The 26073-nt window shown below is 40.7% G+C and overlaps 1 protein-coding gene across 1 annotated transcript; it reads right to left on the reverse strand.

Moving 5' to 3' along the window:
- Positions 1 to 3956: 3956 nt before the first annotated feature.
- cnga2b (cyclic nucleotide gated channel subunit alpha 2b) lies at positions 3957 to 21619 on the reverse strand. The gene is made up of 5 exons (XM_052099860.1): positions 21519 to 21619; positions 20131 to 20415; positions 18528 to 18635; positions 18004 to 18110; positions 3957 to 5473 (listed from the first exon to the last, which is right to left on the reverse strand). The coding sequence occupies exons 1-5, from the start codon at positions 21617 to 21619 to the stop codon at positions 3957 to 3959; spliced, it is 2118 nt and encodes a 705-aa protein (XP_051955820.1).
- Positions 21620 to 26073: the final 4454 nt, after the last annotated feature.

Below are 26073 nucleotides of genomic sequence, written 5' to 3' on the forward strand. Positions count from 1 at the left end.
ACTGAAAGACATCACTGGACCCTTTCTATATCCCTTTCAATTTTCTTATTGAGCAAACTGGTCTGTGGATGATGCAGTCAACATGGGATTGCATCATATCTTGCAACATCAGGGACTTATTTTTACATCTACATTTTCATTTCGCATTTGGCAGAAGCTTTTATCCAAAGCGACATACAGTGCACTTATTACAGGGACAATCCCCCCAGAGCAACCTGGAGTTAAGTGCCTTGCAAAAGGACACAATGGTGGTGGCCATGGGGTTTGAACCAGCGACCTTCTGATTAACAGTTATGTGCTTTAGTCCACTACGCCACCACCACTCCTATTCCTTATGCAAGGATCCTTCTTGTGGACATCAGTTTGGCTTTAAACACTATCAACCCAGCTATTCTTCGGACTAAATTAAACCAACTCTTTGTTCCCACCTCTATCTGTCAGTGGATCACCAGTTTTCTGACAGACAGGCAACAGCTAGTGAGACAGGGGAAATTCACTTCCAGCACATGTACAAACAGCACTGGCGCCCCCCAGGGATGTGTGCTCTCCCCACTACTCTTCTCCCATTATACAAATGACTGCACCACCAAGGATGCCTCTGTCAAGCTCCTGAAGTTTGCAGATGACACTACTGTCATTGGCCTTATCCAAGATGGTGATGAGTCTGTATACAGAAGGGAGGTTGAATGGCTGGCACACTGGTGTAGTCAAAACAAGCTGGTGCTGAACACGTGCAAATATATCATATAATTTATTGTATATTTCTATACTTTATTTTCTATCCACTGTTATTTTTATGTTTTTATTTTATTGTTATCTATGTCTTGTTGCTGTATTGTTTGTGCACTGGAAGCCTGTGTCACCAAGACAAATTCCTTGTATGTGTAAGCTTACTTGGCAATAAAGCTCATTCTGTTTCTGATCATGTTTGATCATGAAATATCAGCTTGTGCTTCATGAAATATTGTTCCTTATTTACAGACAAATACTAGGTCATTTAAAGCAGTTGTTCCCAACTAGTTTTTTTCTTGCCCCTTTTTAACAGTTGATGTTTTTATTTTTACTTTACATTTATTTAATTCAGCCTATTATTTTTATTATTAGTTTTTATTTCCCAATATCAAACATAATTCAAACAGAACATTACACTGGAGGAAAACTTTGTCCATAAGTCTTGGAGGTCCAGACTTTCAAGCATTTTATGTACTTGCCCTTATATAAACATTGCCATGCCATATTAAGCTCATTACTGTTGTTAGGTAAATGTAGCTAGTTTATCTATCTATCTATTAGGGCTGTCGATTTAACGTGTTAATTCAGTGCGATTAATTTGACAAAAAATAATGCATTAAAATAATTAACGCAATTAATCGCACCATAATAAGGAAGATTCCTGAGAAATGCAAGCTTGTAATACCATCTGTTTACTCCAGAGTGCAGTAAGTGAAATTTCAGCTGTGTGAGCAACGCACAGTTTATACAGTGAAGAAAACAATCCACAGCACAGACATGTGTTACGTTCTTGTGCTCAAAACACTTGCAGGAGCGCAAATGCAAACTAAGGGATCTCAAGATGTGTTTAAAGATTGAGTATTAAACCATATTTAACTTGAAACAGCGAACTAAACATTTTATGTTTATGATGCAACGCACCCGAGACCCTACACATGTCTGATGCTTGTTGAAATTGACGGGCTCTTAAACAAGCCCTCATAATAAATCTCCAACTGATTGACAAATTCACTTGTGAAATGGATTCCTGTGAACCGTACGCCAATGATTGACTTATGAGCAATAATATGGTAGTAAACAATACATTGTGTGTATATATATAATTTTTTAATATTTAAAGATAACGATGTATAATTATACATTGATATATATATATATATATATATATATATATATATATATATATATATATATATATATATATATAAACTTTATATATTGAATTATTGTTATATGAGGGGCTTTCTCAGCAAATATTTGTATATGCGATTAATTAATCGGGACACCATGTAATTAATTCTATTAATTTTTTTATTGATTGACAGCCCTACTATCTATCTGTGTGTGTGTGTGTGTGTGTGTGTGTGTGTGTGATATGTGTATGTGTGTGTATATATATATGTATATATATATATATATATATAGTATTTGTTATGAAAAAATAGTAGCCTAAACACTTTAACTATGCCACAGTTGTAATAAAATGAGGTCTAATAGATTCTACTTAATAGATTTTTTAATATGAAACTATAAAATGTTTGTCAAAATACCACAGTTACTGTTTTTATTAAAGACTGTCATCAATTTTAGTAAGGATGATAATGTTTTGAAAACGTTTATTTTGGCACACGGCACACGGGCACGGTGCTATCTCATTTCCTCATTAGCGTATAAAAGCAGTGTAAAAGTAACCAATAAGACTACAGTGGTTAAATCCATGTTGTCAGAAGCGATATAATAGGTGTGGGTGAGAAATAGGTACATTTTTAAGTCCTTTTATCTATAAATGTCCACTTTTACTTACACATTCCTCTTCTTTTATTTTTTGTGATTCACATTTTTTTTTGTGTACATCGCCACCTATTGGGCAGGAAGGAGAATGTATAGAAAAAACACCTCTAATCTTATGTGGATTGTTTTCATAATTTATTCCATAATGCTGCATTTTTTGCTTTTGCATTTAGCCTTTCATGAGTTATTCTATATCTCTCATATAATATATATTGTATCATCTTTGCCTTTGTATCACTTAAAAAACAGCTTTAAGTATCTTATGTGGTTTTCTTCACCAGATATTAATATGTCTGTGTGCCTTTATAAACCAAAAAAGGTGTGGTTTCTCCACAAAATAATGTAATTGTTATTGCTGTGCTATTATTAAATAATTAACAGCTGTGCTGCTGTTAGCAGTATTAAAATATCTAATAAATGGTCAGACTGAAAATGGGTTTTGTGCTTGTTTCTCGTATAACTCGTAACATGCAGGATTTTGAGAATATGTATAACAAGTGGAAATAAGATCACTAAGAACACACAATCACTACTGCTCCAATTGACAACATTTGTTTTAACAGTCATTATGCGAGTGCATTACGCAGTGATTTTAAACAAATGTACATAGCACAAATATGTATGTGTGGCAGTGGAATATAATCGTTACTGTTCCAATTTATAATTTTGTTCCAATATAATTTTTTACACTCGATTCTTTCTAATCACCCCTCAGACCGTGTATACATGATAATACTGCCAGTCAACTTGTCCATCAGGTGAACTGATATAGTTTGAGAATTGTTGAATGTTTCCTTTCTCGTTGAGCAAATCAACAAACTCGTCATCGCTGCTGCGGCTTGCAGACAAATCAGTTTTCTTTTTCGATCTGCTCATTATGTCGATCGCTTGCTAGTCTTTGTTTTACGATTTCATGGTTGTTTAACAAAGTTGTCATGTAGTTCTTCTCAACCGTTAGGAGCAAATGGCAGACCAGCTTAAAAGTGCTTTACACCTACTGTACCAGGGTAAAATTGCTATAAGTAGTGCCACCTATTGTAAGGGTGTGAATGTGTTAAAGGCGATCAGTTGGCTCTTTTTTAATGTGAAAAGGCCATTCGTCTGTGATTTGTTTTGTATTATCACGTCTCCTCTGGTGTGCAAAGGCGAATGCAAGAGGAATATGATTAAATTTGACATTGTGGCCCAAAATTTCACTTGGGTAGCCACCAAACCATTTTCCATAGTGGAAAAACCTTGGCATTGCTGTTTTCCTGCTGTCTGTGACCCTTTCTGAACATTCCTCCGACTCACCAGTTGAGAAACATTGCTTTAAAGTATTCCTCTGTGATAATGTTGTCACACAGAGACACTTAGTGTGATAATGAGATTTGATAATTACTATCACCCAGCCTAATAATGATCTAAAGCACTTTATAAAATCAAGTCTTTGTTTAGTCCCGGTTCCTGGTGTTCCTGGGTGAGTGCTGGTTTTCAGGTTGAGGATCTACATTGGTTGACCTCTCAGTGTCCATTTGTGAATGTGTATGTGCAGCTGAGTTGGCACGTGATGTGTTCCCATCACTCTCAAAGTCCATCTCTTGATCTGAAACAAGCCCAAGCCCTGTATGGCACAGCTGTCTCTCAAGCGCTGTAATTCTCTGCTTCAGTCTGCTTTGAGTTGTCGTAAACTCTCCCAGCAATCGGGCAAAACGTGTCTGTAGACCATCCAATGAGCCCTCCAGACGTTCAACCTTCTCATCCGTATCCATTACAATCATCCCTCCCTGTGCAGTAGCACTTTCATCCAGAAGTCCCTGCTTCCTCAGAATCTCCCTTCCACGCTCTTCCAGAACTTTCTGAGCATCAGGGTATTCAGTTACAGCCTCCATTAGGTCATCCTTTGACAGGCAGAAAAGGTCTGAGTAGCCAATACTACGAATGTTAGCTGTTCGTCGGTTTCCCATTTTGCTGCCCTGAATGTTAAGAATGCTAATCTCCCCGAAACATCCTCCAGCTGTTAGCAAAGCAAACTGTGTCACTCCATCATCAGCAACAACTGCTAACTTTCCTTCTTTAATTATGTACATCTCTTTTCCAATGTCTCCTTTTCGACATATGTAGTCGCCAGGACTGTACACCTGGGGGCGCAGTTTTAAAACTAGCTCAACTAACAGCCCAGCCTCACAATCCTGAAAGATACGAACTTTCTTCAGAGTGGATAAATGAACATTGATAGCAATTTCTGCACGTAGCTTGTCAGGAAGATTCTTTAAGACTTCCTGTTCATCAACTGCTTTCTGATTAGTCCAGAGGTAGTCAAACCATTTGATTACACGTGTCTCAAGGTTGCGGCTAACCTTGCGGAAATGCATGTAATGTTTAATAGCATCGATCCGTGCCTGAAACTCTGCCCGTGTGGCATTCATATTTGAAATCATGGCACCTACATTACCTACGATGGTGGCGAAGATTAGGACTCCAACAAGAAAGTCAAACACCACAAACACATACTCCTCATCCCGTACAGGTGGTGGCATTTCACCAATGGTGGTGAGTGTCAGTGTGGACCAGTAGAAGCAGTACACGTAACACCGTCTCAAATCTCCGAACTCTGGGAGTGTAATGTTGGGATAAACCCACTGATCAGACCCAAAGCCAAGAGACTTTGAGATGGCAAAGTAGATGCAGGCATTCCAATGAATAATGACCAGGATGTAAAGCACCAAGTTCCAGATACGGAAGATGTTTGGGTAGTTGGTTCTTGTCTCTGTTCGGTTAAAGAACTCGAACATACGTGAGAAGCGAAGGAGACGGTTGAAGCGGAGTTGCGGTGTATTGATGCCCATGCTGATGTAGGCCAGGTCAGTTGGGAGAATGGAGATAAGGTCCATTTTGAACTGAAAAGTATTAATGTAGCTGTCCTTCAGTTTTGCCAGGTCCTTCACCAGAAGTCCCTGCTCCAGGTAACCTAGGAGGGCATAGTAAGAGAAAAACACAGCTATGTTGGCAGTGTGATCTTAATCAGAAAAAACGGCATGATCTTTAACTATGTGTAAAGGGATCAATGGAAAGGAGGTGGCGGGAACTGGCTTGACAATATAAATAATAGTTTTAATTATAAACTTAAAAGACAAACACACACATGACGGACATGTCCGTAAACTATCTCTCTCTCGTCGCACCACCGTCTGTCATCGGCCTTTATCCCTCTCGGAGGCTTAATTTGCCTGATAAGGGACCGGGCGTGTATGATCATGACCCGGCCCCGCCCTCCTCCCTGCCACACTATGGAACTGTCATATCTCGTATAGTTCCTTGTTTTTTCACATAGATCAAAATGTATTAGGAGTCAACATGATCACAAGGGAAGTTGGCATGTTGTTTCAGAGAGTTGCAATATGTTATCTGATGAGTTCCACTGATGTTATAATGGTAATGCGTTTGTTTTGGACATTTTATTTGAACAACAATGATATGGGATCAGCAGGACACAAGCCTAATGATTTAAGTCATCTCTTAGAATATCTAAAAGCAGTAGGAGAGAACAGGAGGAAAATGTTGTCAATAATTTATCCATTTGTCCAAGGAAATCCAGATTTTAATCCCTTTAACCATTCTAAAATTGACTTGCCTTTATGAAAATGTTTCGATTGCTCTTCCATTTTGTAACAGTGGCATTTGTAATGATAAAGCCATTGCCCCACAGGTAAGACCATGGATGGATCTGCATTACTGTGGTTATGCGAAATATATAGTCTTCCTAAAAAATCAGCAATAGTATTTATGAAAAACTAAGAGCCTAAACATGTTTAGAAAACTTTAACTACAACTTTCACAGTTAATAATTCCATGGAGTATAAAATGGATATTAAAACTGAGATGTTAGGTAGATTAAACTCAGTAAATATTTACTTTCATTGCATATTTTTCCTTAAATGGAAAAATACATTCTTTTTCATGGAAGAAAGTCATAAGGGTTTGGACCAAGAGTCTTATAGATTCGCCCTAATCAATGTAATATGCATATATACCAGTTAGTGTTACTACATTAAAAACATTTTAGTTTGGATGATGATGTTTATTTAAAAAAAATGTGAAATCAATGCAGGGTACAATGTTCCCTTACAAATCAGTACACTTTACATTGCATTTTACATTGCGTTTGTCTCATTCCCTTTGTCTCAGGGAACCGAGGTAACGTACATAACGAGATGTTATCTCTTTATCTCATCAGTGCTGTTTATAATGTCAGGACTCTATAGCAGTTTGAGAGGTTCGACTACCTCCATATAGATGAAATTACTCTGATGTCACACCGCAGGAAACCACGCTTCCGTGTCTTTCAAGCAGCAAATTTCAATGGTGAAAATAGGCATCACTGCAGTTTTAATAATCTTTTAAGCTTTATAGAATGTAATAATGTATTTTAATGTTAATAAAAGTTATTATACATGGTTTATCTATGATTTACAGTGAAGAAATTAGAAGGGGCCTTTTCTGAAATATCAGCAAAACAAGTTTAAACTTGGTTCAATGAGCCTGTATGATAATGTTGGACATGTAACAGGTTGATGAATACACATCCTCACATGTTTAACACACCTCTAAAGCCTAAGAAATGTGATATATATATATATATATATATATATTTAAACACCACTAGACATGTCTTTACTGCTTAAATTATTAACCAATATACAATAAATAATAATATTCTTACTTCAATATTATCATATTCTATATCAAACTTAATAACAGCTGTTTTCGACTGAACAATATTATTTACTGCATTCAAAATAAATGCAGACATAATTTTCGCTGTATGACATTATTTTTATTAATTTTTCCTTTCACAAACAGTAGTCCATGCGCTGCGGTGGTGAAGACGTGATCTGTTCCTTTATATCATTGATATTTTACCTCATATCTTTCACAGCGACAGCACTTTGGAAATTAAAAAAGTTTGCAATCAGAGTTTACGTAGATTCTTTGTAAAAAAAAAAAAAAAAAAAAAAGTTCATATCCACCAACAGGTTCTGCGGGGTCAATTGTGTCTAATTGAGCATATGCAATAACAATGATGGTGACCAGTGAAATATCATAATTTATGTAAAATCCTGGGTTTTTCCTGATGCAACGATCTAGTGGAAATTTTAAGAAACCCCACTCAAAAAAAGGGTGTTTGAACCCCACAAACAGCACATTTTGGGCAGGTTCAGCACAATTTTAGCAAAGTGCCCATAGACAGCAGTTCTTTTTTAGGCGACCAAAAGAACCCAGCAGGGGCGGGTTGGAGTGTTTGTTTGTAAACAATAACGTAATATATAGAGCTTTTTACTAGAACATTCAAGAATTCAAATGGGTCTCCTCCGGCATCCACGATATCAAAGCCTGCCTGAATCACCCAAGTTTCGTTCTGCACTTTCTCAAACCTCTGGCTCCATTTCTAGAGCACACAGATGTACACAGTGGCGGTGTTGTGTCTTATTCCGACTGCCTGGCTGGAGCCTAATGCAGAGTTTACACTACACGATTTTAAGCCCGATTTTCATTCGCAGACAGTTTTGTGGAGATCGCCGACAAAAGCCTGAAATCGTAGGCAAATCAGAGCTCGCTCCCGTGAGCAACGAACACAGTGTATGAACACTATATCATAGACACGATAAAACAAAAGACACGATTGCTGACATGTTGCCGAGACATCGCTGATGTCAGCAAGATATCTAGAATGTTAAATATCTGGACCTGTCTGCGATTCCAAATCGTGCAATATTTTGACTGAACACAACTGCAGCGTTCAAATACAGCCAATGAGAGAGCAAGAAACGGGGCAAGGGAAGATTCAGTGGGAGGAGTCCTGATGTACCTGCAACAAAACATCAACTAGTATGGCTGCGGTATCAAGAAAGTCTCATTGGACCGAAGAAATGGAGGAAAAAATTGTGGAACATTGGCAGGAGCACCAGATTTTATGTTTCATCTAGGCTCACTCTGTTCAAATGAGTGGACAAACCACATTGTTTTACCTGTTGATGGCACCATAAATTAAGAAATTAAACTCAATGGCTTTCAAACGTCCTCATTTCAAAAGTCTTTGACATTATTATATGTATAGCCACAGTTATATTGGTATATTAGTTATAGAAAGTCTTATTATTCAGGGGGGGTAAAAATTGAGCAAGGTCATATTTTCCCATAAGCCTGGATTCTGCCTCCCTCATTCTTCTAGTTGGGTGCTCATATAGTCATAAAAATAGGTTTGGTGGATTAATAAATACAACAATGTATGTCCTATAGAGCATTCTGTATAGAAAACATGTCGCACCAGCACAAACTCAACCAAACTGTGGTGAGCAGGGTGAGGCCGAGTGGCTTCTGGGCAGAGCGAGGCTGAGAAGATAAGTGGTCTCGTGTTCCAGTACACCAGTCTCGTGTTCCAGTAAGAGGCAGCAGGAGTTTTTAAGGAGAGGAGACACCAGCAGATGAGAGAGAGAGAGAGAGAGAGACACACACAAAGCTGTCTTTGTGCATGTGTGTGTGTGTGTGTGTCTGCGTGTCAGTGTGGCGGATACTGAAAAGCAAACCTTTAGTGTACAGCTGAAAAGCTGTGCCTTATTATGTGCGACTGAAAAGTGCAACAATAACTGTCTACATGTTTTGTCAAGCCAACTTCCTCTTTTCCTTAATTGTTAGACAAACATCTACCAAAATCACACAATCACAATTCATTATTGTCTCAAATATATAAAAGGCAGACCATTTTTCATTGTAAACCAAAAATTAGAACATGAATGAACAAAGAGAGGAAGATGAAGACCAGGAGGAAGACACAGAAATGTATCCAATTAGATGTATATCCATGGTCTCCAAAGGGTCATTCTTGTTTAACTGGACCACACAACACAGCATTGTTTTTGGAATACATTAATACCTTATAGAAAGAGTTTTAAGAATTAGATGAGTTTAATAGGAAAGTTTTAATATACACTCCTCTTTTACAGTAGCAAAGTAATTAAAAAATGTCATTAACAGTCTATAATATTATAATCAGTCGTGGGTCAGTCCATAGCTAGCTTTCTGTCCAGATACACAATTATGCATATAAAATATTGCTTTACCCTTCCTAAAAAATATAGGGAAAGATGGGTAAAGAGGTTAATTGATTAAATTGTGTGTGTCATAGTGATATGTAACAGTCTGTCATGCTGGATATTAAACGTTTTGTGAACACAGAAATTTATGTTGATTTGTGGGCCAAAATATTTTACTTTTTGTTTGAAGTAAACATTTTAAGTTAGACCCATGGGTTACTACTGTATGCCCCCCTCAGAACTGGGGCAGAAGACCCGAGTGGCAGGGTGTAACCCGAGTACACACACACAAGTTGAGACAGTCACAATGTGATGAAAAACTGCTTTTATTCGTAATAAAAGCAGGCAGAAGTACAAACAGGGTTAATCCAGAGAGAATGGTCAAGGGGGAGCGTAAGGTCGGAGCAGGGGAATCAATGATATAAACAAGAGGGTCGAAGACGGGAAAACAGTTAACAACTAGGGACAAGTGGGAACGGAGACAGGGGAACAAGTTGGCAAGCTAAGAGGTAAAACAGTAGGGAGGTCAAAACTAGACGAGACTAGCAGGGCAACGATACGGGGAACTAAATACAATACAATAACCAACAGGAAACAAACGGAAGGATGGTGTATTTATAGGGGCGAGTGCAGGTGCAAACAATGACAGGTGATTGGGACTGTCGCAGGTGTAACTAATGTGTGGGGATAGGAAGCGCATGAGAACAAGAGTCATAATGTTCTGGCTGATGAGCCGAGTGCGCCAGAGGGGGGAGATCGTTTACGAGCGAGAGCTCGTAAAAGCAAAACCGGGCGTGGAAGCCCGATGGAGGAAAAAGAGCGTACGAGCTCAAGGGGGAGCGAGGGAGCGGGAAGCGAGCACGCTCACGGAGTGCATGTGTGCGTGCTCGAGGAAGCGGAGATGGGGCAGAGGGGCGGGGTTCGTGACAGTACTCCCCCCTCTGAATAGGACGGCTCCTGACGGCCGCGCTCGGCTGCGAGGAGCGCGAGGGAACAGAACGAGCGTGTGAGCTCGGGGGGACAGAACGAGCGTGTGAGCTCGAGGGGACAGAACGAGCGTGTGAGCTCGCGGGGAACAGAACGAGAGTGTGATGCTCGCGGGGAACAGAACGAGAGTGTGATCTCGCGGGGAACAGAACGAGAGTGTGATCTCGCGGGGAACAGAACGAGAGTGTGATCTCGCGGGGAACAGAACGAGAGTGTGATCTCGCGGAGAACAGAAGGCACCAAAAGGGAAATGAAACAGTCCATGGGGGTCAATGGGCAGTTCAAGACAAGGTCAGGGGGAACATAGTGGACAGGCGGGTGGTCGGGAGGTCCAGGGGGCAGCCATAGGGCAGAGACTGGGTCAGGAGGTCTGGAAGGCGACTGAAGGACAGGGACTGGGTCCGGGGGTCTGGAAGGTGACCACAGGACAGGAATAGGGTCCGGAGGCCAGGGAAGAGGCCACAGGACAGGTAGAGGGTCAGGAAGTCCGGGCTGAGACGTGAAAGGCGGAGTCGTCAGAGGCGGCCCCGTAGTTGGCTCTGGAGGTGGAGCCGACGGAGGCTTTAGGGGCGAAGGCCTGGAAGGCTCTGGAGGTGGAGCCAAAGGAGGCTTTAGGGGCGAAGGCCTGGAAGGCTCTGGAGGTGGAGCCGAAGGAGGCTTTAGGGGCGAAGGCCTGGAAGGCTCAGGAAGTGGAGCCCATGGAGGTGGCGCCGTAGGAGGCTCCAGAGGTGAGGTCCTGGAAGGCTCTGGAGGCAGAGCCGAGGGAGGTGACGCCGTGGGAGGTGGCGCCGTAGAAGGCTCCAGGAGCGAGGCCCGGGTAGGCTCTAGAGGCAGAGCCAGGGGAGGTGGCGCCGTAGAAGGCTCCAGGAGTGAAGCCCTGGTAGGCTCTGGAGGCGGAGCCGGGGGAGGTGGCACCGTTGGAGGCTTGGGAGGCGGAGCCGCAGGAGGCTCGGGAGGCGAATCTCTAGAAGGCTCTGGCGTCTTAGGGAGCAGAGCCGTAGGAGGCTCGGGAGGCGAATCTCTAGAAGGCTCTGGAGTCTTAGGGAGCAGAGCCGTAGGAGGCTCGGGTGGTGGAGCCGTGGAAGGCTCGAGAGGCGGAGCCCTAGGAAGCTCTGGAGTCTTTGGGAGCAGAGCCATGAGAGGCTCGGGGGGTGGAGCCGTAGGAGGCTCTGGAGGGGGAGCCGTAGGAGGCTCGGGAGGCAGAGCCATAGGAGCCTCTAGTGGCCGAGCCCTGGGAGGCTCGAGAGGCTTGAGGGGGGGAGCCTTGAAAGACTCGAGAGACGAAGCCCTGAGAGGCTTGAGAGGAGGAGGAGGCGCCCTGAGAGACTCGAGAGGCGAAGCCGTAAGAGGCTTGAGGGGTGGAGTCATGAAAGACTCGAGAGGTGAAGCCGTGAGAGGCTTGAGGGGTGGAGCCATGAAAGACTCGAGGGGCGGAGCCCTGAGAGGCGGAGGAGCCCTGAGAGACTCGAGAGGCGAAGCCGTAAGAGGCTTGAGGGATGGAGCCCTGAAAGACTCGAGAGGTGAAGCCGTGAGAGGCTTGAGGGGTGGAGCCATGAAAGACTCGAGGGATGGAGCCATGAGAGACTCGAGAGGCGAAGCCGTGAGAGGCTTGAGGGGTGGAGCCATGAAAGACTCGAGGGATGGAGCCCTGAAAGACTCGAGAGGCAAAGCCGTGAGAGGCTTGAGGGGTGGAGCCATGAAAGACTCGAGGGATGGAGCCCTGAAAGACTCGAGAGGCGAAGCCGTGAGAGGCTTGAGGGGTGGAGCCGTGAAAGACTCGAGGGATGGAGCCCTGAGGGACTTGAGGGGTAGAGCTCTGGGAGGCTCGTGAGGAGGGGCCCTAGGAGGCTCGTGAGGAGGGGCCCTCGGAGGCTCGAGAGGAGGAGCCCTGGGAGGCTCGAGAGGAGGAGCCCTGGGAGGCTCGAGAGGAGGAGCCCTGGGAGGCTCGTGAGGAGGAGCCCTGGGAGGCTCGAGAGGAGGAGCCCGGGAGGGCTCTGAGGGGCGAGCAGAGGCTGACAGAGCCGTGGAAGACTCTGAGGGCGGAGCAGAACCCGGCAGAGCCGTGGAAGACTCTGAGGGCGGAGCAGAACCCGGCAGAGCCGTGGAAGACTCTGAGGGCGGAGCAGAACCCGGCAGAGCCGTGGAAGACTCTGAGGGCGGAGCAGAACCCGGCAGAGCCGTGGAAGACTCTGAGGGCACCTCTGCGGTCTTGAGCACAAGACGAGACTGGGGAGAAGGGGCCCTCTTCCTTCTCTTACGTCTTCGGCCAACGGGGGACGTGGCCATGGGGACGGTCGAGGCTACAGGCGCTGGCTCTGGGGCGGTCGAGGCTACAGGCGCTGGCTCGCTGACCGTGGCGGGCATGGGCGCTGGCTCGTTGGCCGTGGCGGGCATGGGCGCTGGCTCGTTGGCCGTGGCGGGCATGGGCGCTGGCTCGTTGGCCGTGGCGGGCATGGGCGCTGGCTCGTTGGCCGTGGCAGGCATGGGCGCTGGCTCGCTGGCCGTGCCAGGCTTCGAGGCTGGGGCCTTAACAGGCCTCGGGACTGGGGCCGTGTCAGGCTTGGGGACTAGGGCCGTGTCAGGCCTGGGGACTAGGGCCGTGTCAGGCTTGGGGACTAGGGCCGTGTCAGGCTTGGGGACTAGGGCCGTGGTAGGCTTCGAGAGGGGGGTCTTGGTGTGGAGCGCTGGTTCAGTGTCTGCCTCCCCCACAGTAAACGAGGAACCAACGCACAGCAGGGCGAGGTCAATAAACTGAGCCAGGTTGAGAGAGCATCGACCACCAGGCATGTATGATGAGGCTGGCTCATTCAGTCCATCCTGAAAAATGTCTTTCAGAACCACCTCATCAAAATTCACCTGGTTGGCCAGGGCACAAAAATCAGTGACATAAACCTCCAAGGGTTGACTCCCTGACGCAACACCAATAGTCGGGCCGCTGGCTCCATAATGTCAAGGGCGGGGTTATGCGTTACATAACCGCTGCCTCGCAAAAAAAAACCCTTGGTCAGCGCTGGAAGAGCCAAAAAACCTCTCGGGGGGTGGAGAGTTCACGGCACTCAAATATGCAGGGGAAGCATAAACGGGCTCAGGGGCAGACACAGGTGACGCAGGGTGACAAAAATCAAAATTTGCACGCACCTGCTGGCCCTGGGCTGTGAGCGCGCGTTCATGCTTCCACACCGTAGCTCCTCGCGCTGAATGTGACGTATTCCTCCGCTCTAGTGAGCCGCGCGAATCCTCAGCGCGACGCATTGTGACTGTCTACGGTGAGGTTGGTTATTCTGTAACCCGAGTACACACACACAAGTTGAGACAGTCACAATGTGATGAAAAACTGCTTTTATTCGTAATAAAAGCAGGCAGAAGTACAAACAGGGTTAATCCAGAGAGAATGGTCAAGGGGGAGCGTAAGGTCGGAGCAGGGGAATCAATGATATAAACAAGAGGGTCGAAGACGGGAAAACAGTTAACAACTAGGGACAAGTGGGAACGGAGACAGGGGAACAAGTTGGCAAGCTAAGAGGTAAAACAGTAGGGAGGTCAAAACTAGACGAGACTAGCAGGGCAACGATACGGAGAACTAAATACAATACAATAACCAACAGGAAACAAACGGAAGGATGGTGTATTTATAGGGGCGAGTGCAGGTGCAAACAATGACAGGTGATTGGGACTGTGGCAGGTGTAACTAATGTGTGGGGATAGGAAGCGCGTGAGAACAAGAGTCATAATGTTCTGGCTGATGAGCCGAGTGCGCCAGAGGGGGGAGATCGTTTACGAGCGAGAGCTCGTAAAAGCAAAACCGTGCGTGGAAGCCCGATGGAGGAAAAAGAGCGTACGAGCTCAAGGGGGAGCGAGGGAGCGGGAAGCGAGCACGCTCACGGAGTGCATGTGTGCGTGCTCGAGGAAGCGGAGATGGGGCAGAGGGGCGGGGTTCGTGACACAGGGTGTTATGGTTGCCAGATGGTGGTGTTATTATTATTCAATTTAATAATTATTCTAATTCATGGGGTTATTAATAGTTTATTAATTCTGTGCATTAGATGTACATTTCAAACATGTTCAGTATAACATACAGGTTAATCGAGTTTAATTATTTAATCTGATTTCATAGTACTGCTATTGTAACACCCCTTCAATTAATATTATGGGCTTCTATGTCAAGGTCTGTACGTAGTTGATAATGAAATATTAATAAGATTGTATAACCTTTTATAGTGATGTATTTTTTTAAACCTTTTTTAGTACATTGAAATTCTTAATTTGAATAGAAATTGTTGATTTAACGTGATATAATTTAATGTGATAATGTGTCCTTATCTCCTTACTATTAACATTTGTAATGACTAATAAATTTAAAAGGTTATGCTGCCATCCCAAAGATGGTTTTGTAGCTTGACCACATGGGAGAAAGTTTGTTAAATCTGACATGATGCCAGGATGTAACAAGGTAGTTGAAGTTGTTAATGTACACAATGTGCTTTTTATGTGCTAAACCGATAATTTCTTGCAAAATAAAATCAGTTGTGATTCAGTTACAATAATGATGATTTTCATATGTTAAGGGATTTTTTGCGACAGATGCAATGTGTCAAGGTGGTCAAGCGATACACTGCCTCGCTCAAAACAACAAGATGGCACATCCTGTGGAGTCTTTGAAAGTAAGTGATACAAAATAGCTCATGTATGTTATCCCCCTTAAACTGTCAATTCTCTAAAGCAGGGGTTCTCAACTAGGTGGTACCGCCACCCAGGGGGCATTCAAATGATGCCAGTGGGTGCTGAGAGCAAATTAGTAGAAAGGGGGAGTTATTTTACAAATGAGGGGTGTTTTATTGGTCATAATAATCAAATCTATCATCAAGTCCCTATTTGCATTAAAATGTTTATCTAGTCTTGGAGAATATCAGTTGGTTCTCAATTATACGGGTTGATATGCATTTGAACCACGGTTCATCAGATTTTGAAATCTAGTGACACATCTGAAGTATCTGGTTTAGCAGTGTGAAATACACAACCTTGGCCAATACACCTGTATGGCTTTGTGGATGGATACAGCTCAATGGACAGAGCAAGAATGGACTTTGCGAGAATCATTGAGAATCGGAAACCATTTTAATTCTACATCTCTACACTTGAATTTACTATAGTAACACTAAGTTTACGTTAGGCAGAAATAGACTGATAATAAATATGATCATATCACTAATGCAGCTCTTTTAAATTTGTTATAGGCTACATTACATATATGGAATATAATTAACTTTTGTTACAATTTATAAACTTCTTTAAAGTTACTTTTAGTATTTTTTATTTTTTTTTACATGTGTTCTGAGTAGGTCTACTGTTTATAATTACAAAAAGGTCATGTTTGTTTTATAGAAATTATGTTACATCTAACCATGGTAGTGAAGATCCATGCTTCCATGTGTTTACTATGGTCTTGTTACAAATACCAATTTTAAAACTATAAAAATAAATAATTAATAAATAAAAAATGTAAAAAGGGCAAATGTTAAATATATTAATAATAACTTTTATTATTAGTTTCTGTCTTCACATTTCTGCCTTCACGTTCAAGAAACGGGGTAAGGGAACGAAGTAGGGAGCCGTTCATCAAAAAAAGTTTGAGAACCACTGCCCTAAAGCATGATCTTGGGAAACACAATGTAAAATATTTATGGTGAATATTGTCTGTGGATGTCTAAATAATGTTTGATTTCTCTATATGATCAAATTGCTTCTTTTAAAAAAAATTCTGAGTGTACTCAGAGAGAAGTGTTTTCTTTAATACGGCAAAGGGAGTGGAAGGATTAAGCAAGGAAACAGCTGTCACTCTTCTTCAAAACAGCTGTATGCTTAATGTAATTGCATTGTATTTTAGAGAAAACTTTGACTTTCCAGTGTGCTTAGATTTGTTTAGCAGTAATTCACCTGTACCATTCAGATTTAAAAGGGTGCACAATTTATTTTACAATGGATAGTGTACATTGATGGAGTTACAGCATTCATGTTATCCTTCTCACTTTAATTTGTTATTTTTAGATTACCTGAGCCAGCTGTGCCATGCTTGTGGGGAGGAAAGTAGGGATAATAACTCAGTCCACCAACAGTTACAGTGTCTGACCATAACATTGCTGAAAGATCATAACATTTTGCCTAATTTCAGATTGCCTGTGACTGCTGCAATCGGTGGTACCACCAATCATGTGTTCAGGGACATCAAAAGTGCATTGTCTATGTTACAATTATGCAAACGTGAAGCAAATATTCAAACAGGCTTAATGATCTACTCCACTAAGTTTTGAAACACTTGACTAAAATGTTTCTCATTATCTTAAAAATATTTGGATCTGAAGTTTAAATCGAAAGTTTTTGAAATTGATGACTTGGACCAAATAATAAAGAAAAGCAGCCAATAATTGCCCAACATAGATGGGAATTCCTTCAATACAGTTTAAGTTGGTTGAGAAAATGTCAAGAGTACATGTCTGCAAATTCTAGGCAAAGGGTGAGTATTTTGAAGATGCTAAAATATAACACAGTTTTGATTTATTTTGGAATTTGTTTAGTCACAACATAATTCCCATAGTTCCATTTATGTTATTCCATAGCTTTGATGACTTTACTATTGTTCTAAAATGTGAAGGAAAAAAATATAATAAAGAATGAGTAAGTGTTTCCAAAGTTTTGACTGGTAGTGTATATCATTTGAATCAAATTCGTATAGGACAACACAGTATTGTTGCTTGTTTCAATCATGCAAACCTATTTATATGACTATCTGAGCATCCAGCCAGAGGAATGAGGGAGGTAGAATCCAGGCAGGTGAGTAAAAATGACCTCACACAGTTTTTACCCCCTGAATAATAAGACTGTCTAATAGGGGTATAAATCAGACGTTTCATCACGTTACGATCTTGAATCACTTCTCTTGGTCTGCTGATACTTACATTTACATTTATGCATTTGGCAGACGCTTTTATCCAAAGCGACTTACAGAGCCCTTATCACAAAAGGACATGACAAGTAGAACTTTCATTGGATCTTTTTTTCTCCATATAAAGAAAGTGAATGGCCATCCTTCTGCCTAACATCTCCTTTTGTGTTTCATGGAAGAAAGAAAGTCATACGGGTTTGGAGCAACATACTGTATCACTTTAAGTTGAAAAAAACAACAGAGCCTGTTTGACTTTCTATAGTGATTGTGCAAAAGATTAGGAATTTAACATCTTGCTTGTGAAACCGAAAGTTTCATGTTATTTTCTTTAACTTTTTTTGCTCTCGGGGAAAAAACATTCTATCTTACAATATCAAATTTAACAAAGCAGTAAACTATAGGGGGTTAAAATTAATATGAGATAAGCCTACAAACCACAATATATCTAAAGTGTGGCTGTAATTTTTTGAATATGCATACCTGTCCTTAGCCGCATACATGAATCCAGTATGTAGACAAAATCACATATATAGTCCAAAACCAGCCAGACAATGGGATTTTCAGTCTGCAGCTGATCAAAACATGCCCTACACACATATATGGAGAAAGAAAACAAGAACCAAAATATATTGATAACCTGAAGATAACCATAAGAAAGCCTGTCAAATATTATTCTAAACACACACACACACACACACACACACACGCAGATTCACTCACTCACTCACTCACTCACTCACTCACTCACTCACTCACTCACACACTCACTCACACACACTCTCACAGAGTCAGTCAGTCAAACAGTGTCTCAGAGGGCTGTTCTGTTGATATAAGAGTGACAAGCGTAACAAAAAGCCTTACAGCATTGCAGCAATTAGTTACGCCAGCAACAAACGCATCAACACACGGGACTTTGGGCTTTTTAATGGTTGATTTGGAGTACATTAAACCTTTGTTGGTAACAATGAATTTGTAAAGGAGAAGGCAAAGGAGAAAGGTCATACCTGGCTACAAGCAGAACCCAGTTATATAGCACAGCTGCAGCAATGAAGAACAGCCAGTAATAGTACACATCATCAGAGGAAGAAATTATAAATGTCTCCCATTTCTTCCTGTGAGAAAAACATACATGTGTGTTGCATGAGGAATGAGTTATTTATTCTCTCTATGCAGATTGTTTCCAATTTTCCTTTTTCATTTGTCAGTCCAGGTAAAAATAATACAAAATAACATAAGGTGCTTCAATATACAGTGAGTGGCCCCAAAAATCTATTTGGACACTTAAGCTATATTTGAAAATTGCATTAGATAACAAAATATCAATCCAAGTAACACATTTCTAGTGATAACATTAGGCATTTCGTCGATATCATGTGGTCAGTGCAATTATCCGACTCTGGTCGCTGTCACACTTGATGCTGAAAGGCGTTTGATATGGTAGAAAGATTTTGGAAATATACGGGTTCGGGAACACTATTATTCGATGATTAAGTTACTTTATAGACACCCGGTAGCGGCGGTACAAAAAAATGGATTACTTTCAGATAATTTTACTCTGGATAGGGGCACCGGCAGGGTTGCCCTCTTTCCAAATTATTGCCCTAGAACCATTAGCAGCTGCGATAAGAAAGGAGGATGAGTTTCCAGGGGTGAAAACGGAAGGTGTGGCGCATAAGCTTTTGCTTTACGCAGATGATATTTTATTATTCGTCTCCGACTCCTCTAGATATATGCCTTGCCTCCACAGAATTATTATTATTTCCTTTCCTAAGTTTTCAAGATACAGTTAATTGGTCTAAATCTGAAGCATTGGCTCTGACAGCATACTGCCCAGTAACAGCTTTTCAGCCGGGTGTATTTCGGTGATTCAAACAGGGCATCAAACCAATTTGTGTGATTTAATTAGAGTTAATTTTGACCCCTCAATAAAAATATTTTTGAGTGATGTGGGCAGGTGGGCTTCATTACAGTTATCGATGCTTGGGAAAGTTAATGTTATTAATTGTATTCCAAAAGGCAACTACCCACTACAGTCTCTCCCTTTAGATGTCCCCCTCTCTTATTTCAAGCAATTTGATAACATAGCAAAGTCCTTCATGTGGAATGGGAAACATCCCAGTTTAAATTACAGTAAAATGCATAGGACAAAGATGGGCTAGGCCAACACAAGGGTTTGCTTCATTATTTTGCATTCGGTCTCAGACATTTTGCTCATTGGTGCGTCCACCTGAAAGAGCCTCTCCTTAGTTTTGTATTGAACAGGACGTTTTTGCTCGTATTTCGCCATTGCTAGGCCTTTCTATGTGGCGTAGTACTCACTGCGAAAGGAAAGTAAGGCAATCCTTCCCTCTGCTAGCCTGTGGGAGACCCTTGTGCAAGGTCGAGCACCCACTACTTTTTTGGAGATGCTACTGTGTTCTATATTTTGTTATCTAATGTAATGACATTGCATTCATTGATAAGTGTGACAGAAGTGTCAAAATATGTTTTGTAGGCACCTAATACTATATATGCCACACTGTGAGTTGAGCCTAGTGTTATCATTGTGTGCATGTGTGTTTATATAGGTACTAGCATTGGTGTATATGTGTGTTATAGCTGTATTACTTTATATTTCCTTTAATGTTGCCATTGGCATCTGGTTGGTTGTTGCTGATTCGACTGGGTGGGGCTCGTACTTCGGGTCCTCGGAATCTCTCCAGGAAAGAATCTGGTCTCTCCTCCTCCTCTATCAGACTTCTGTGTGCCCAATCTCTCAGAGTGACCACCAGACTCACCAACCTGGATAGTGCTCCTCTGCCTCTAAAGGAGTTTCTAGATGGCCCATCTTGAGGCTCCAGTGCCGCTACTCGCTGCAGCTCAGAGGAGGTGTCATCACACACAGACTGAGACCTGAGAGAAATAAAGGAGGGACGGAGACAGAACATGTGTTAGATTGGGAAATGTCTTTTTACATTTTAATTTTGATATACAGAATAAGAGAAATCTCACACACAGTCACACGTTATGAATCATCATGGTGACTTCTATTGTACATTGTCTTATATAGTATTTTATTGAATATTCTGTGTTAAATACAACATAAGCTCTATTAACAGGATGTGCGGCATGCTCTTGATTACACCAGAAAGGGATTTCGAATTGTCCCTCACGGCTGTGCAGTAATGCACTTACAATGCAAGTATGTGACAAATGCACAGGAGGCTTAAAACAAGAAACATGAAGCAATTTTTTTTTTTTGTTAAAGCACAAAGACAAATTAATCAGTAAAGATGTCTATTATTAGTCCTGTTAAGTTGTTATAATTGTGCTCTTTGGGACTATTTTTAAGCGTACTAACTGGTTATCTTGTGGTATTAAAAAGTGATTTATGGATACACCCTTTTTTGGTATCCTTGTAAGGGTATTGTGTGAAAGGGACCACAGGCAGGGTCAATATGAGGATATTAAGTCCCCAAATAGATAGAAAAAACAAAACCGCACACACATACTGTACCTCCAGATTTGTGGCAAAATGGCTTAAGGACAACAAAGTCAAGGTTTTAGAGTGTCTATCACAAAGCCCTGACCTCAATCCAACAGAAACTTTTTGGTCAGTACTGAAAAAGCGTGTGTGAGCAAGGAAGACTCAGTTACACCAGTTCTGTCTGGATGAATGGGCCAAAATTTCAGCAACTTATTGTGAGAAGCTTGTGGAAGGCCACCCAAAACGTTTGACCCAAGTTAAACAATATAAAGGCAATGCTACCAAATACTAACAAAGTGAATGTAAACTTCTGACCTATAGGGAATGTGATGAAAGAAATAAAAGCTGAAAGAAATAATTCTCTCTACTATTATTCTGACTTTTCACATTCTTTAAACAGTGATCCTTACTGACCTCAGACAGGGAATGTTTTTTTACGATTAAATGTCAGGAATTGTGAAAATCTGAGTTTAAATGTATTTGGCTAAGGTGTATGTAAACTTCTGTCTTCAACTGTACAATCACTGACCGACTGAGCACACTCTCTGCTAGGTCTTGATCATCCTCTTGAGTTTTTACTGAGAGACGATGAGAGCTGGGAGATCCCTCAGGTGCAGCCTGTCCCATCATACTGCACACATGCACAAAACAGGCACACAGGTTACTCTGATCTCCTCACTGCATGTGCCTTTACACTCTGACTCTACTTACAATATATATATTACAAATATGTTTTTAGCACTTCAAACTTCTCATGAGCATGTTAGAGATAAAGAGAGATGAAGACACAGAGGTAGAATGAAGAATGCAGTGGGACAGCAGTTCAAGGGAGTTAACAGTGAACATTTCTCACCTGGGAATCTGGTCACTATGACGATCACCACAGCTTACAGTGAGAGATAGACAGAAAAGGGAGAGAGAATCAATTACTCTTCCAAAACCTGCACTGTAAAATATAATTAGTTGAACGGTTGGTATGTTATTCCAAGTAAATGTACTTTTTTGACATGTAAACTAAACTTTTAAACTTGAACTTGTTACAATTACACTTAACTCATCTGTGATTAAAGTATCATTGTTTAATTTAATTTAATTATTTTAAAGAATATTTTAAAGTAAAGAATAGTGGCTTAAATTTAACAGGCTCCAAGCTCACCAGAAGTAACAATTATCAACCTAATGGTGACTTCACTCAAATCATAATGAACAAGTAGCTACAAAAAAACAACTACAATAGTATTGTAATAAGAATTAAAACTATATTATTTTTTAAATAATTTTTTTTTTTTCTACATAAGTTCCCTTGTTTTTACCAAACATGCATAATTTATTTAAGTGCAAGTGCTTATGGCTATTCCAGACAGCTACTATTTTGTACTTGATCATTTTGAGTTAGTAGTACTCAAAGCCAAATTTTAAAGAACATTTATATTTGAGTTATGATTCCAAAATGTGACATTTCATGTAGTTTAATTAGGACCACATAAATGTTTTTATTAATGACAATTTAAGGATTTAGAGAGTACTTCATTAAAACCAGTAAGAATAATAAAAACTTAAGCTTAAGTTATATAAACTTTTTTTATTTTTTTATTTGTGATAAGAATTAGTATTAACAGTGTGGACTGAAAGATGATCTCAGTGGTATTGTGTAAACAGTTTTGGAAAATGAGATGGATGGATGCTTGGTGGATTAATGCATGGATTGCTGATGCCGTGTCCAGCTCAATATTAACAATGTTTGTGTTAATTGGCTGATCATTAAAGAAACACAGAACACAGAATGACACACAGCTCCTTTCCCATGGGACAAACACATACACAGCTAACGTCTCACGAGAAATCATGGTTGCTAACAACCATCTTTCTGTCTCGTGTATACACACACACACACACACTGTTGGCGTCTCTTAATCTAAATCACAGTAAATTCTCTGTTACTACAACACTTTGTACGGTGTTTTGATATTTTTAAATCTATTTTAAATCTTTTATAGTAAGATGTTACAGTAAGACATTTCACATTCTTTTGCACTGAGTAGAGACACAAAACTTGTAAAATAATTAATAAAAACTGTTGTATCGTGAGGTTGAAAAGAAAAAAACTCACTTGGCCACAAACATTAAATAATATTAAAATATACATCATGTTTTCTTAAAAGCTATACAAAAATCTAACTTGTTTTATGATAAAGTGTCTGTGAATATTGTATTTTAGGGGAGGTTTAAGAGAAACACTTGTTTAACCCTGCATGCGTGTTTGTGATTCCCTGACTCACCTTCAACTGCTCCTCTTCTTCAAAGTCCTTAAAAATTCCAGAATGTTGGTCCATAATGTATCTTCATCTTTTACATGACACAAAAACACATCACCACATCATCACACACACATACACAAAGTGTGTTTCTTATCTAGTAACTTCTGTGTCTGTGTAATATCGCCATCACCGTCTCTTTCTCATCTCTAGAGTAGAAATTAATCCAGCAGAAGAGAGAGAGAGAGAGAGAGAGAGAGAGAGAGAGAGAGAGAGAGAGAGAGAGAGAGTGGCGGGGTATGTAATGGCAGGGAGAAAGGGAGAAAGAGAGAATGGGAGGAGATAAAGTGAGAGTTGTCCAGGTAAATTTAGGCAACCATGATTGTGCCAACACTTCAAAAATACTTGAGGCAACATTTTGGGTTCCTCAGTTGCCACACTGGTGGAACACACTGGAGATCAACCGCACACCCTTAAGTTCTCTGAGACTTATGAACTCAAAAATTGGCCAGATTTAGTTCGAAATCACGACACACATTATAATATTTTCCTGCAAGAATTCTAAGGACTGTCAATGATTCCTTGAGTAGCCCCATCATAAGAGAAAGGCTTTAAAGAGATAGTTTACCCAAAAATCATTAACTCATGCTAATGACACACAAGATGTGTAGGACTTTCTTCTACTGAATAAAAACAAAGATTTTTAGAAGAATATCTCAGCTCTGTAGGTCCATACAATCCAAGTAAATGGGTGCCAAAAAGCACATAAAGGGTGCAGAAAAGTAATCCATATAACTCCAGTGGTTTAATCCATATTTTTAGAAGTTCATGATCATTTTGGGTGAGAAACAGATACATTTTTGCTAGAATTTCTTCTCCCTTTCCAGTAGAGGGCGCATGCATGAAGAATGTGAATCACCAAAAACACAAGAAGAAGAATGTGAAAGTGGAAATTTACTGAACAGGGAGAGCATTTATAGTTAAAAAAGACTTAAATATTGATCTGTTTCACACTCACACCTATTATATCGCTTTTGAAGACATTGATTTAACCACTTGAGTCTTATGACATACTTTTATGATGACCGATGTGATATTTGGAGCTTCACAATGTTGGAACTCATTCACATGCATTGTATGGACCAAAAGAGCTGAGATATTCTTCTAAAAATCTTCATTTGTGTTCTGTTGAAGAAAGTCATGCATATCTGGGATGGCATGAGAGTGAGTAAATTATGAGAGAATTTAGATTTTTGGGTGAACTAACCCTTTAAGGCTACTTTAAAGGTGCACCCAGTAACTTTTGTATTTGTGTCATCTTTGACTTATAGTGACACCTAGTGGCTTGGATGGATCAATTTAAAATCAATAGATTTCAGTTTCAGAAGCCATTGTAGGAGCTCAGTATACACAGTCAGCCATGATTACTTTAATCGATGAGTGAAAGTGTCAAATAACAGGATGGTTACTGAGATTAAGAGAGAAGTATTTGGCTGGTCATGTGATTCTAACATGGCAGTCTCCATGTGCAGACCCTCTCCATGTAGAATAAAACTGCTTTTATAAGGTTACTGATATGACCGGAGTCTTCATTTTAATGTGAGTGTTCATGATTTCCTACATATATTGCAAAGTTACAATTCATGTCTTTAGGAATTAAACATTTTTAATGAGGAAAAATTAGTGCGCATTTAAATCTTTTAATCTTGGAGGATTTCTAGAGGATTCTGCTGTTGTGACAGCTTAGGAACCCCAAACGGTGCCACACCAGTGTAGGATGTGTAATTGGCTCTTTTGTTGGTCCTGGAACAACATTCCTGTCTAATAAACATAACCCAAAGTCCAAGCCCTATCCCTAACAAAACCCTACCCCTAAAATCAGAGGGAAATTAAAGGTTAAGAATATTGTTTAAATCCCCAAACCCAGCTCTAAAGAAACTCCTAAAATCTGATTGGCTTATAGGAATGTTGCTCCTGGACCTACAACGATTTTGGTCCTGAAATACGCATTACTTGGCAAAATCACAGCCAATGTACATTTAGTAGAGAAAGAGTTGCATTTTTTTAATTTTCAGAAACTGTACATTGGTAACACTTTACAATAAGGTTCCATTTGTTAACAACATTAATTAACATGAACTAACAATGAACAATCATTTTACAGCATTAATAAATCTTAAAATGAATTTCAACATAGTAATTCATTTTCTAAATAAAGTTGTATATGCTAACATTAATTAATGCACTATGAATAACATGAACAATTGTATTTTTTTAACTAACATTAACAAAGATGAATAAATGCTGGAAACAATATATTGTTAATTTGTTTGTTCATGATACCTGCATTAAGTTATGTTAACAAATGGAACCTTATTGTAAAGCGTTTTCCATTTACTAGTTTCCCCCACCCCCTCATGTCTCTCCAGTCACAGAACTGTGAAGGCACTCTGATCTGTCACCCACTATAATTAATGTCTGCATTTATACAGGTGCACACAGTCAGGTAAGACTCCAATTGGAAATTGTGTGAATATGCTTGGTTCTACTTTATGAGCAGCATATTTCTCCTTGGACTGCTCTAGACCCTGTGTACCAAAAACAGCTGCTCAGTTCTGCCAAATCTGAACCCAGTGGACCAATCAAAACTTATCACTGTTCTAATTTTTGAGCCCAATGGACCAATCACAGTCATTGTACTTACTTTGTAAATCTGAAAACCAGTGTCATAAGAATAATCTCAGCCTCTCAATACACAAGAATCCTTTTTAGAGTAACAAAATGTTTCTCAAATAATTTACTGTATAAAAACAAAGCATAATAAAGGAG

The sequence above is a fragment of the Xyrauchen texanus genome, chromosome 3, assembly GCF_025860055.1.
Source record: "Xyrauchen texanus isolate HMW12.3.18 chromosome 3, RBS_HiC_50CHRs, whole genome shotgun sequence".
NCBI lineage: Eukaryota > Metazoa > Chordata > Actinopteri > Cypriniformes > Catostomidae > Xyrauchen > Xyrauchen texanus.